This window comes from Heterocephalus glaber, unplaced genomic scaffold (genome assembly GCF_053883595.1).
Source record: "Heterocephalus glaber isolate CG9 unplaced genomic scaffold, H.glaber_assembly_v1.0 deba00000122, whole genome shotgun sequence".
NCBI classification, from domain to species: domain Eukaryota; kingdom Metazoa; phylum Chordata; class Mammalia; order Rodentia; family Bathyergidae; genus Heterocephalus; species Heterocephalus glaber.
The window spans coordinates 2,123,254-2,137,863 of record NW_028258138.1 but is presented as its reverse complement, the minus strand read 5'-3'; the positions used below and the strand labels follow the sequence as shown (position 1 = coordinate 2,137,863).

At 53.1% G+C, this 14,610-nt stretch overlaps 1 protein-coding gene across 2 annotated transcripts in view; it reads right to left on the bottom strand.

The window, feature by feature from the left end:
• Nucleotides 1-310: 310 nt before the first annotated feature.
• The window catches only part of Pcp4 (Purkinje cell protein 4), a 67,909-nt gene continuing 53,609 nt past the window's right edge, over nt 311-14,610 (bottom strand). For both annotated transcript variants that reach the window (XM_087211179.1, XM_004842478.3), the window contains one exon: nt 311-639. In XM_087211179.1, the coding sequence (XP_087067305.1) occupies nt 512-639 (128 nt within the window). In that variant the 3' untranslated portion in view covers nt 311-511. The remainder of the gene's footprint in view (nt 640-14,610) is intronic.

The window sequence follows — 14,610 nt, the reverse complement described above, 5'->3', positions numbered from 1 at the left end:
GGGAGTGGCCTCTCCCTGAGGCTCTCAGGGGAGAGACAGGCAGGACAGAAGCCAGGCAGCTGCTCCAAGCGCGGGCTGTGATGGCCTACGGAGCAAGCAGCAGGTGACGGGGGGAGCTGGGGGTGTGGAGCATCAGGAGGCCAGCGCCTGGCCCTCGGCGCCTCACAGGCGCAGAGCTGCAGGCAACTCAGAGGCTCTGAGCTCGCTCCCTGACTCCTAAGGGGAGAGGAAAGCAGACCTCTGGCTGGCAGTCACCGCTACCCTGGAACTTCCTAGATTCAAGTAAAGACAGACCAAGGCGACACTGGACTCGGTCTTAGCTCCTTTTATTACAACATCAGGGACAGTCATCGCGGGGAGGGGTGGACACGGAGACTAAGCTGCTCCGCCCGCCTGGGAGGCTGCGGGTCTCTGTGCATGCATCTTGGGGTGCAGCGCGGGGTGCGGACTCTGTGCGGCACTGCTGTTAGTGGAAGACTCAGTGTCTCGGCCGGGCCGGGAAGGGGCCCCGCTAGGACTGGGACCCAGCCTTCTTCTTCTGGAACTTTCTGAACTGAGACTGGATGGCCACAGCTGCGCGCTCTGTCTCTGGCGCGTCCATGTCGATGTCAAACTCCTCCTGGACTTTCTTCTCCCCGTCTGCAGTGAGGGAAAGACAAACACAGGCGGTCAGCGGCTCGACGAGAAGCCAGCGCGGCCCCAATGAGTCACACACTCGGGGGCTGATTGCCGCCACCTGGGCTATGCCATGGGGCATCCAGACAGCTTGGAACCTGCTGTCCTCTGCCCGAACTCCACACCTCGGGGGGACACTGAGAAGGGGGACACGGGGTCAACACTTCATATATTTTTGCATGTGGTTTTATTTTGTTTTGTTTTGCAGTACTGTGGGTTGAACCCAGGGCCTTTGCACCAAGCTGTATCCCCAGGCCCTTTTTTGTTTTTTATTTTGAGGCAGAATCTAAGTCCCTAAGTTGCCGAGGCTAGGCCCAAACTTAGGACACTCCTGCCTCAGCCTCCTGGAGCGCTGAGATTATAGGTGTGCACCACCTCTGCAGCTCTGCTTGATTTTATGCTCCTATTGGCCGCAGTTGACCCATTGTTTTTTAGACGATACCTGTGCTGTTACTTTCTCCTGAAGGCTCATGGAGACACCATGTGAACAGTGCCCGAGCACTGGGGCGAGGTAGCCCAAGTCACAGGCCGGTTCCCCGAGACTCTGCATGCTCCTGAGGCCAGAGAGACTTTCCTGTTGGATTCAGGGCCTGGGTTTTTATCATCCTCATGACTGAGGGACTCCGTCTGGCCCCACAGTTAGACTGAAGAGTCACAGACTGCAACCCTGCAGTCCTGCAAGGTAGGATCAGCTCAGCGCCTGCTGAGGCGGGAGGATCTAACCCATTGTTTCTGTATGGTCTGTTGGAGGAAGGCCCTAAGCCCAGAGGAAGGGAAGGTGCGGGCTGAGTGTCCCTTTGCTCTGTGCACTGACTGAGCAACCTTCGGCCCAGCAGTGGAATCGAATAAATAAAATCCTCCAGCCTGATGGGACAGAGTCCTTAAGCTCCCGGGCATCAGAGGCACCCAGGCCCCCTTTCCTGTCCCCTTGTCTTTCCAGTGCGGACACCTGGGCAGGCACAGACTCAGGGCTACCCCACCCCACCCCCACAGCCCAGGGGAAAGGTGGCCTGAGTCAAAGGCTGAGTCAGGCAGGTCCTTTCCCCAGATCTGGCCCATCCACAGGGGCCGTGAAAAACCAGGCCCTGGAATAGCTGGAGCCAGAGCCGGGGCTGAGGGGCTCTGGCCACCAGCAGGAGCACGAAGGTCTCAGGGGGCACAGCCATGCCCGACTTCCCCAGGCGACCTGGGCCATCTCGAAGTGCAGGTGACAGCCCTAGCAGCGTGGACGTGGCCCCGGGAAGGAAAGCGGTCCATCTCCTCCCTCCCTCTCTGCCCACTCCTCTCCTCCGTGACAGAAAGGGAGAGGGAGAGAACAGACGGATAATAGATGTGGATTAGTTAAATGATCTATGTTAGAGATGTATGTATGTATGCAGAGTGATAGAGGCAGATAGAGATAATAGAGACCATAAGATGATAAATTAGATAGGGCAAGAGACAGACAGACAGACAGACACATAATAGACAGACCCCTACTGATGCCTGATAGACCAAGAGGCAGACAGACAGACAAGCGCAATGCATCCTGATAGCCACGCTTATTCCGGCCCTGCCCTGTGTGCTGTCCTCTTCCCAGACCCTCCCACAGCCACTGTGGTTTTCCAGAGACACAGCAGGTTCCACCTGCAGCCCTAGGTCCCCCTTCATCTGGGTCGGGGGACACTGGCCCGGCCTTTCCGCCCGGGTCAGGCGGGGGGTTGTCAGCCCCAGCCAGAGGACCGTGGTCTTCTCTCTCAGATTTTCTCAGTTTCCATGGGAGAAGGGGTCTTGAGTGCACAGTGGCAGGGGACGCTGGGCTGCCCTGTGCGACCCAGGAGAGTCCACGCGGTACACAGGACAGGGCAGCTGTCCCCTGCCACACGCCCGGCCGCTCACAGGATGGTCTACACCGCAGGGAATCGGGGCAGAGGACCACTGCAGGGGCAGAAGCTCCCTGTGACTCAAGCAGAGGCTTATGAGAGACACAGTCAAAAGACAGGCAACTAAAAGGAACAGACACTTCTCAGAAGTCCGAGTGGCCAATAAATACAGGAAAAATCCTCCACGTCGCTGGCCATTAGCGAAACAATGCTGAGATTCCATCTTTCCCCAGAAAGAATGGCGTCATCAAGAAATCAAAGGACAACAAATGCTGGAAAGGCCGTAGGGAAAAGAAGCCTTTCTGCATTGTTAGTGGGACTGTAAACTCGTACGCCACCATGGAAATCAGTATGGAGAGTCCTCGGAAAACTAGAGCCAGAAACTCCATTCAACCCAGCTACTCCCCTGCTAGGTATTTTCCTGAAAAAGTTAAAGACGTCACAGTACAGTGAACCATGTACACCCATGTTTATAGCAGCACAACTCATAAGACCAAAATTTTTAAAGCGGCCTTCATGCCTCTCAGTAGATGGATGGATAAAGAAAACATGGTATTTACACCATGGAGTACTACTCTATAGTGTACTACGCTATACAAAAGGGTAAACTCGAGTCATCTGTAGGAAAATGGATGCACCTTGAAATCCCTGTGTTAAGTGAAATAAATCAGATGCACAAGCTTAAATCTCACCTGGCTTCTCTTATAAGAGAAGCCCAAAGTGTAAAAAATTACACAGCAACCTAAAAGATAATAGAAAACAGGGAGACAGATCTTTCTCAAACAAGGAGGAAACCAAGAAATGGAGAGGGGTAGGCAGGGAGGGCCCTAAAAGAACTGAGGCGTGCCACGCACAGGTACCAGCTCCCCACAAAGAACGCACTCATTTAGGAGCCGAAAAACTGTACTAATAAAAAAATTTTAAATGCTTAATTAATGCTACCCCGCCAGCCTGGGCCCAGAAGGTATGGATGTGAAATACAAACTGCCCTGCACGGGGACTTGGGAACAAACCTTTAGTCTCAGCAGCACTTACAGCACCAGGAATTGGCATTGTCCATAAGAGGTCAGGGTCCCAAGCCTCCTGCCCCCAAGGACTGGGACTGCACCGGGCAGCAAAGGGGAGAATTCGCCACAATTCAGGGAGACAAGGGGTTTCTCTTAGGATTAAAATGCCACTGCAACCTGAAGGTTTTCAAGGGCCTGGTTTTATAAAAGTGATGGAAAAGCCAACCACATTACTTTCTGACAAATGACAAATGCAGATGCAGAAAATTGAGTCTACTTAGGGAACACATAATGAGATGGTAAGACTAGGTCCTAAAGAGCAATTTTGCATGATATCTTAAACTAATACCTTCAGCCAGAAGTGATGTATTGATCTTCCCTTGCGTGAAAAATATCACTGTTTAAAAAGCAACCGGGGATTTTTAGGGAACCCTTGCCTTCTGTTTGGTCTGGAGAGTCCCCACTCCCTGGGGACACTCTCTCTGCACTCTCAGGCGCCGAGACAGGGAGCTCCTGCCCCTGAGCAGGCCAGGGACAGGGAACGGAGGGGACACACTGTCAGCAGAGAAGGAACAGCTCCTCGGGCTCCCAGCCACAGGGATCAGCGAAAGCAACGTAAGGTCCCGGGCGGCCAGACATGGTCCTGGCAGCCAGGAAAGGACAGCTCAGCTCCGGACGCACAGGACTCAGCAGGAGCCAGGGAGGCTGGAGGAGGGGAGACGAGGTTCATAGCTTGTCCCCAGCCAGGGCCTCTATTCCCAGTCTGGGAGCTTGCCGAGGGGCCTCGAGTGTCCCTGGTGATGGTGACAGGGATCCAGGATGCACATGGGGGCCACCAGCAGGACCAGCGGCTCTTCCCCTGCAGACACCTGGAGAGAGGACTCAGCAGGCCACGGGAAGGCCCAAGGGCCCTGGCGGTTCCTTCCATGCCTGGGGAGTCCCGAACCTGCGCCTTCACCAGGCCATCACTGCCCATTTCTCTAACCCTTCCTTTCCTCCTGGATGCTCCTGTCCCCTGGCCCTGCCAGAGTGAGCTGGGGGTGGGCACACTGGCCGGACGCCCGAAGGCCCCACCAGGCCCGGTACGGAGGAGGAGGCTGACTGTCACCGCTGGTCACCAGTGTCCAGTCCACACCTGTAGCTGGTGGGCTGAGATGAGCGAGCCAGCCTCTGCACCAGCTCTGGGGCAGCATGGCACCAGAAGGCATCACCGAGTCACAGGGCAGAGGGAAGCGGCCACAGGCATCCAGGGGAAGACTTCCACCCTGGGACCGGGCCTGGGACCTGGAGCGAGCCCCTGCAGGCTAGAACAGTGACCACCCCCGGGACTGGCCAGGGAACAAAGGAGCCCTCCCAGCCCTGACCCTCCCCATTCCGGCGAGGCCACAGAAGAAGTGGGTGTGGGGGTCTGGACAGAGCCAGGCCTGGGGCTGCCTGGTCGGCTGTGTGACCCGGAAGAGCTTCTCAGCTCTTCTAGGGCTCAGTCTCCCCATTTAGGAAATGGAGAAGGAAAATCATTTTCTGAAAGCCTGCTCTACCCAGGTCCCAGATCAACACCTTATCAGAAGCACAGCCACAGGGCCAGCCCTGCACGGGCACGCGGAGGAGCCGAGGACAGCAAGGGACCCGGGGCTGATCGGTGGTGAGACTCCGGGCCCTGGGCGCCCACACAGAAGCGTCTCTTTCAGGACTTCTTTCACCACCTGCATGATGAGCGTGGGCAGCTGGGCTTGCTGCGGGGAGAAGCACCTTAAGCCATGTCCAGGGAGAGCCCTGCCTGCCGTCCACAAGGCCCACAGCTCAAAAATCAGTGACCTGGCACGGGGACAAGGCAGAAGGACACCCTGGACTCCACAAGGCCCCCAGACGCTCAGTCCAAATGTCACTGTCATCACCAGCCTGCAGGGGGCCAGGACCACGTTTTTATTTGGGATTCCACTGCCTGGACAGCAAGCTCGTGAGCAGCTGCCCTCGAGGCAGGCTGGGTGAGGAGTATTCTCCCCAGACCCTCCACACTCTGTCCCCAGCTGCACATCTGTTGGCTCCAGCGTCCATCAGGGGCCCTGGGGCACAGCTGCCTCCTCTTTGCGGACATTCTAACATCTTCAAGTGGCCCACAAAAGCCACCAGGAGGATGAGTGTTCCGATTAGCAGATTTAGTAGAAAAGGCAGCAACTCCACAAGGCAGGCGAGGGGAAGTTCTTGGCCATTAGTGTGGCTGCATGGGCCAGGGTCCCCCACAGGCCCTACACTCCCCTGCTCCCAGTTCCATTCCCTGGAAGACATGTCATGCAAAGAAAAGATCAACATCTACCAGGCTTCCTGTGCCACCACACCTGGCTGACAGTGGCTTTTATTATACTAAAAACCGTGAGAGGTGTCAACCAAACTCAGAAAATTTTACAACAAAGTAAAGGAGGAGGATGCTAAGCATCTATACAAAGCTATTATAAAACAAGAGCCATAAGTGGAACTGAAGATGTTGGAAACTCCCAACCATCCTGGGAAGACAGCTGGCTGAAGGTCAAGACTAGAGCAGCTCAGAAGAAATAGATAAGTCTACTAGGCTGGACAGTTTACATTAACTGCTACCTTCTCTAGCCCCCTGTGTGCTGCATTATCTATCTTATAGCTCCTATTGTTTGTTCTCTCTCTTTCTCCCCACACCCACATTCACCCAAGGGACACAAAATTTGTAAAATGGTCCACGCCTTTGTCCCTCTCCCCGACAGAAACATCATCAAGCCACCAGGAATGTTCACCTCGCTCCAGCCCCAGCATGAGGAGACGATGTCCAGGGGCCAGACCACCTGGTGACTCCCTTCTGCCGTGACCTCCAGCCCAGAGCAAGACAGCTCTATTCAGGTTTGCACAACTCTAGAGAGTCCTGACGGTCCTGAAATACTGCCTTTGCCTCTCGGAAACAGGCACAGCGAGGGCCTCTGCTCCTATGTTTCATTATGCTCAGGTAGCCCTTCTCGAATGCACCATTACCATAAGAGGCTCTCTTTACGGAGCATGAAATAGATCCTTGCTCAGCTACTAAAGTGGATTATCTTTCACAGATCACTGGATGGGCAAATGGGAAATAGAGAATCATAAATACAAAAGTGAGGAAGTGCTATCAGTTGAGGACAATCCCATACAAATATTACAAGTCTCCAAGACTGTCATAAAAATCCCCAGGATTGGAAGATGGTTTGCCATACCAAAACCATGCTCATACGACCTGTCCCGGGCACAGTCTGGTGCTGGAGTGGAGGTCCCCAATCAGAGCACAGGCTGTAGCAGACTTGCACTGAGTACCGGTGCAGCTGCATAGGCTGCAGTCACATCAAAGACTGAGGGGCGGAAACAGCAGGCAGGCCTTTTCTCCAGTCCCAGAGGCTGGGAGTCTGAGGTCAGGTGTCAGAGGATGGGTTTCTCCTGAGAGCTCTCTTGGGCTTGCAGACAGGCCCCTGCCTGCTGTGCACTCAGCCGGGCCACGCAGCCTCCCTGCTGTCCCTGTATGCCCATTTCCTGAGAAGGCGGAGGTCCTGTTGGACCAGGCTGCACCTGATGGCCCCGTTTAATCACCTCTTTGGAGTCGCAGCCCCCAGTGCAGTTACGCAAGGTTAGGGCTTCAAAAGTATGCATGCGGGAAGGGTCACAGTTCAGCCTGAGAAAGCTTTGGGCTTTACAGATTTAGAAGTGGCTCTGAATTCTTCGCGTGGTTTGATTTCCATACCCGTTTGTGAGAGCAGCAGGACGTGTTCAGTATCCCCACTTTACAAAGGCTCAGAGAGCCTGATGAGCCTCCAGATCACTGCATGGATGCCAGCCAGGGCTGATTCGGAACCCATGGCTCGCTCCAAACCTCGTGGTTTTTCTGTGGTGTCACGCCACTGCCATCTCAGATGTGGACCGCGATGGCAACTTCCACATGAACTAAATGGGTCCCTCTGGGAAGAACACGTCTTAAATGGCCCAATTCTACCCACATAAAGTGATCGATCAATTGCTAGGCAGCTCGTTTACCAGGCGGTCCAGGAGGATTCATACCAAACTAGAACATGGTCCTGAATGTCTCCCATGGGCTGTCAGTATGGGACCCGGGACAGCAGAGAACACTCTCAAGTCCCCGGTTTCCAGAGGAAAACAAAGTAGAAAGGTAAATGTATTTAAAAGTCATAGAATCTCAGAGCCTCCACAACAAAGGAGAGAGCTGATCCGGAGAGTGTGCCAGGCCGCAGTTTGGGCCAGAACCAGCGTGAGGAGGCTTGCGTCCAGGATGAGACCAAAGCCCACCCCTTAGGAGGGGGGGTGGCAGGGACCCTTCTGGCCTAGAAACAACACATTTTGAAAGGTCTGCTTCATCTGTGCATTCACAGTCTAAGTGGCAGACTTCTAGCAATTAACACAAATTCCTTAGAAATTAACAGACATGAAAAGTCACCCAAAGTGTGACAGAGCTATTCATGAACACTGACAGCTCAGGTTAGAATAAGGAGTTGAAACTGCAGCGTAACTCAAAAGTATATCATGGGCAGGTGTGTTACATAGCTCAGTGGCGGAGCACCCACTCTGTGTGTGCTGGCCCCGAGTTCAATCCCCAACACCAAAGACGGGACAAGAAAGCGCATTGTCTTAACCCCTGAGCTTGGTATAGGGAAGTCTCCAGTATGTTTGTTTCCAAGACTGTGGTGGTACAAGGTCATTGTCTAGAGGTACAGCCGTTTTCATTTTAACAAACACCGCATACCACACACACGCACACACAGAGTGGGCAAAGGCTTTCATTTACGTATTTATAGCTCACCATAGATTAAGATTTATTTGATAGAAACAAATTACCTCCTAAGGCCTAATCCTGTAGATCAGAAATTTTCACATAAGCAGTAAATTGGGATATAATGGTCCTGAGTAGGAGTTTTCCTTCATTAGGAGTCGCAGCACATAGTGTACTATAAAAGAACTGAAATTTTAGCATGCTGTAAAGAAATAACAGTCATTTAACTTCAGCATGCCTTGAAAACGGGGTATTTGAATGCCGAGGTTTGCAGAATGTCCTTCCTTCTTTCAAAGTGTAATATGGGCTTTGGAAGAATCAGTATCTGTCAGCGGTACTGCCCTGGATGTAATTAAGCAGTGAACACAGGGCCCTTGGGGGCCTCTGAGCTGGGGGCCGCACCTCTGCCCTGTCAAGGCCACCTGCAGGCCAAGGAGCCCAGCCCCTGCCCTCAGACATCCAAAGCCTCGAGGACAGATAAAAAGCCTGGGCGGCCGGTGGTGTTTTCATCCCTAAGCTTCACCCCAGCCGGGAGCAAGGCCCACCCAGAGAACAGTGCATCTGGTGATGGGGAAAAGGAATAATAACAATAAATTCATGCACTGGAGGAGATAAAAATGCTGGCTCAGAGCAGCTTATTTTATGAAAAACAGACAATATGCTCTTTAAAAAGCTGGAACCAGGGCATCAGAAGGCTGCATGGCCTTTGGCCCGGGGGTCCTGGGTGACGAACAGTCGCCCCACTGCCAGGCAGGAGGGTGGGACCCAGCCACCTCGGGCTCCTACTGTCTGCCTCTGTCTTAAGTGAGCAGAGGCTGCTGGGGCAGAGAATTGCAATTTTCCAGGTCTGTGCAGAGAGGCGGAAATTAATGAGCAAGGTCAGGCATTAGCAGTGCCAGGCAAGGGACTTTCTGCATCTATTATGTTCCCCAAATCAAATAAAAACACATTTCCCATTTCCTTGAACTCTTTATTTACTGGATTAGCACCTTCTTTGGTAGCATTTCCCAAGAGCATGACTCTCCGCTGTCCTAAAATAGAGGTACTCTGAGGCCTGGACTGCATGCGCTGGATTCTGCTGGGTCAAAGCCTAATTTGGGCAGCCAAAGGGCACCGTTTACTCCTCTCCTCTGGGAGCTGGCGCTCTCCTGTTTTCCTCGATCCCAGGCTCCCAGGAGCTACGTCCTGGCTTCTTGCCAGCTGTGCACTCAGATAATCAAAGGCCAGCAGACCCCGTGAATAGAGAGGAAAGAAGAATCCTGACAAGTTCCTGGCCGTGTTAGTGTGCCAGGGCAGCTGTGACTTAAACGACAGGTGTGTGTTTCCTCACGGTCCAGGAGGCACTCGGAGACCCAGGTGCGGGCAGCGGGGTCTCCCGAGACTGCTCTCCCCGGCCCCTAGACAGCTCTGCCCTGGCCCTGCTCGGGGCCCCTCTGTGTGTGTCTGAGTCTGTCATGTTTTTCTTCAGAACTAGGGATGAACCCAGGGCCTTTGCACTGAGCCCCATCCCCAGCTCCCCAACCCTGGTTTTTTATTTTTTAGGTTTTGGGGGTTTTTTGAGACAGGATCCCCACTGCACAGAGCAGGCTGGAATTAGTGATGCCCTGCCTCCGCCTCCCAGAGTTCGGGCGTTACTGGCAAGCTCCCCCACATCCAGCTTTAATCTCTTCCTCTCAGGACACCAGGTCTCAGCCTTGTGTCCTCATTTTACCCTCATTCCCTCTCAAAGACTCACTCTCTAAGCACAGTCACATGCTGAGGACGTGGAGGATAGGCCTTCCACACGGAATTTGGGGACACAGCGCTGCTCCGGTCTGAATAAGCACAAGAGCCCAAGATAAGCCGCGAGGCATGATGGGAAGCATCCTGTCCGGGGAGGGTCTTGCCTGTGGCTCCAGGGTCCTGTCCTTCCCTGGCCACGGAGATGAATGGGAAGCGAGGCTCACTTTTCTCTCCAGATTGTTTCAAGGGACAGGACAGTGTGGGCCCCACCCGGTGAGGCAGGAGCGGAAGTCAGAGTGCAGATTTCCGGCTGTGTGCCAGGCAGGCCATCTGCTGCCCACGTGGGATCCAGCCGGGCAGGGGCACTGCCAGGATCGGATAGGCACGAGTCAGCCTGGGCTGGCGCCAAACCCAGGAAGATGTCGCCTCCACCAGCACCAGGACAGAGGCGTGGGCTTCCAGGATCCCTTCCAGGTTCACACCCAGCTTTCGCAGGGCTGGGCTGGGCTGGGCAGGGAATGCGACATCAGAGCCAGAGCGGGAGGCCCTGTGCTTTGGAGGTCAGACTGCAAGCTCCCAGCAGGACTGTGTGGAAAAGACTCTCCTACCTAGTGCAGAACGCTTCACAGGAACGCCAAGTAGTGAGGACTCGGGGGCTGGGGACTGCAGCCCAGACGTTTCAGCTCCTTCCGGGACTCGATAGCTGGAGGCCCCAGCAGCAACCTCAGGAAAATCCTGACTTTCTCTCCTTCCCCGTCTGACAAAGAAGGGCCGGCTACTTCTGGCTGAGAGGGGAGGCACAAATGGGACGTCCAGCATTCTGGACACCCGTCCCTGAGGGACACCCAGGGACGAAGCACTCAAGGGACTCCACAAGCAGAAACCTGCCGTGGCTGAGTCTGTTTGTTGCCTCTCTTTACCTCTTTTTTCTTCATTATGAAAGCCCGGATTTGGGACTGAGCATATGTTTAGCCAGAGAAATTTCCAGCCTCCTTAATGTTGGGTGTGGCTATACAACTAAGTACCGGTCAATGTAAAGTGGTTTAAAAAAAAAGAAACCTAAAAAGGACAAGTAACTTCTGCCCTTCTTTTCCTTTGTTCCTCACTGCTGTATCCTGGCTAGAAATATAGGGGCAATGGCTGGTGCTCAGGCAACCACATTGGACCATAAAATGAAAGTCTTATGCTGACAATAGCAACGCGGTAACATTCATGCTTGATGATCCTTGAAACTGCCTTGACTGCCCTCAACCATCTCTATCCAGACTCCTTTTAGATGAGAGAGAAGTAAACTTCCCTATTTCTTAAGCTACTGTTTCTGTGGGCTTTAAGCTTCTTGTAGGTGAATGTTCCATCTTGAGCCAGTAACCAAAATATAAATGCATATCACTGTGCACTGCACAGATTCCTCTCCACCTTGACTACGTACATGTTTCGCTGCGTACAACTGTCCCCTGACTGGCACGATGCCCTCTCTTCATAGCAGGATGACTGTCCGCACCGGACTCCTTCACAGACGAGGCTCCTCTGTATCCGGCAGCCCGTGCTAACCATCACTCTGGGCTTCCAGCTTCCGCGACCTTCCTTCCTCAAGGAGCAGCAGGGTCTTGCCCACACCCTCCTCTTTCCAGATGGTGACTGCCTGTGGCCTCTCTAGTGCTTGAACACACAGAAAACATGTGCCGCCCAGGAAGCTGCCCCTGAGCTGACTTTCAGCCGCATCCCTGAATTCCAGCTCCATCTCCATTTGTCCTTTGATCACAGCTTTTGAATAATCAGGTTTTTCCCCTTTCTTTGACATGACCTGGTTTTCCCAGAAGTCTCCAGTCTTCTGAGCAGGCTCTCTGCCTCCCAACCTACTTTCCCCCCAGCTCCTAATCCAAAAGAAAGCCAACTTTAAAAGACAGATCTCTGAAGCTTTTTAACACTAGGCGGAGTTTCACAAAGTTCCCTCAGTTTCCACGGCAAGAAGAGTCAAATGCAACCCTGATGACAGCACCTCGGACGTGGCCTGTACAGAGTGTCTCAGCCTCCTCATCAGTACTGAGCCGGCCTTGGCCTCTGACCTTCCCCTGACTCCCTGTCTGACTTCCGGGGAGCAAGGGAAGGCAGGCGAGGACCAGAGGAAGGGAAGGGCGAGCTGGGAAGCAGTTGCCGCACCTCCTTCGGACCAAGGAGACAGCAGTGTGCGTAGAAAATCACCCCTGCTGGGAAAAGGGCAGAAGTTGTCCCCACCTGTGGACACGGGCCTTTCCGGCCCACTCTCATCTGTGGCTGCCTGATTAGAAAGCTTCTCCTCCAGCTGCAGCGCACACCTCTTCCCTGGCGTATCTCGCAGGACACATTCCCACCCTGGCCCTTCAGCCTGTGCCTCCGATCTGTGTGCACAGCTGCTTTGGGCTGCATGTTTGTGGGGATTACTGTCCAGTCTTTCTCAGTTGCAAATGGATGAGCCTGTTGTGCATGGGATTTAATTTCAGGTGCAAGTTTCTGACTGGTGTCTCAAAAAGGGGTCAGAGTCAAGTCCACGCCACCTCCAGCACTGCTGAGCCAACACCTGCACTGCCCAGACCCTCGCCCCCACTGGCCCTGCCTCGAGTTCCTGTCCAGCCCTGTGTCCTGCACTCTGCTCCAGTCTCCGCCTTTCCTTCATGTGTCAAGAAAACAGAGAGGCAGCAGTCAGCACCACCTCGAGGATCTCTGGGTCTTCCTATCTCAAACGCCTTCCGACACTGAACATGGTCACATATTTGGGTGGGGATACCAAGGACAGGCACAGCTCTGCCAGAGGCGGGTGCCTGTGGTCATAAAGATGTCCTGGTGTCTACACAGAGATGTGAGCTGAGTCCCAGGACTGCCACCTGCGACCGGTAAGCGCCACACTCCCTGGCTGACCCCCAGCCGTGGTCTTCTATCCCCCCCCCTTCCTGGGCCGAAAGCAATGACCTCTCGCCTCTCGGCTTAAAGCGGATAAAGCAGCCCACTCTTAAGCGTGCATGGTGGTCACTCTCTGAAGAGTCAGAAGTTGCTTTTCAGAGCTGAGTCACCTGAAGCTCTATCAGCAAGAGGGGCCCGCGTGTTACAGAAAGGGAATAATACAAAGCTGAATTCCCAGGAAGGAGCACAGTCAGGAGCCATCCCGAACCAGTAGCTGAACCACAGAGAGTGCTCGGGCCTCAGGAAGATCAGTAGTGGACTTTAGGTTTTAGCAGTGAGCAACACGTAATGCTCTGACAACTATTCCCATGAAGAAATAGAACAAGTGCTTTCCTGGGGGACAAAATCATCTCGAGCCTGCAGATTTCCTCTGCACTGGCTGAGGTGGACAAGTTCATGGGGACAGTCAGATGCAGACTGGTTGGCAACATTTAACCCTGGCCTGTTTGATGTGACCCTAGGTTGCATGGGAGCCTCCTCACCCAAAAGTTCTCACTGACTAAAAACAAAGCAGATACTTCTTTCAAGAATTCCAAAGACAGGGCCAGGGATTTAGCTCAGTGGTTTCGGCGCCTACTGCACAAGCACAAGGATCTGAGTTCGATCCCTAGTACCAAAAAAAGAAAGAAAGAAAAAAAGAATTCCAAAGACAGAGATTTCCAGTATCAGGCAATGTGGTTCTAACTGATACCATTTTAAAATAGCTTTTTAAAAGCTCATAATTTTTCAAAGGACTAATATTAAAATATCCCTGGAAGCCTTTTAATTGTCAACAGAGGTAGCAGAAGCCTTTCTGTCCAGATCAAAAATTTCAGCTGTGATAAAATATCCATTTTTGGTTGTAGGAGCTCAAGGGAGCACTAACAGAAACGGGTGGCAGAAACCAATGGAGATGGAATGCTGGGGGGAAAGTGCCCCACACCAGTCTATCAGGGGATGGAGACATCTCCCAGGAGTGGTCACATCCCACCCTGTGCTGAAGTCATTTTAGGCGGAACTGAGGAAACACACAGCAGGGAGTTACATTTTGCCAGCTGTGAATGACCAGGGTGGCCTCATGGGCTATTTCTAGTCCAGATATATAACTGGCAAGATTTTGAGGTTCTGTTCAGCTTTGAGACCTGTGAACAGAATGACCCTGGACATTCTATCTGCATATAACTCCCAATGTCTTGAAAGATCCTATCTTACTCTTCCACAAATGACTCAGACTCATAATTTCAAAATTACAGCTCAGTTCCTCCATGCATAACCATAATTACAGTCTCAGTTGGCTGGATTTATAGGAAAGGCAAGGGAGAAATTTTCAACAAGTAGCTGTGACTCAGTATTCAATTGTCACGGGGTGGGGAAAGTACAATTTAGCAACCTCAGAGGTGTTTCCAGTAACGCCTGGGGCCAGGTGGCATCGCCTTGGCCCGCAGGTAAAATAGCTATAAAGCTTCAAAAGGAAACTGGAATTTCTCTAGCTGCAAAATTGCTATTGCTGCCGAGGACAGGACCCACCTCTGCCTCCGAGATGAGAAATCACTGCTGTCCGCTCCTGTGCCCACCGGAAGCTGAACCCACACTGGAAAGGGCCAGGGGGAAAGCTGGTTGGAAATGCAGTTTTTCCAGATAAAAGGCTGAATTTTCCCAT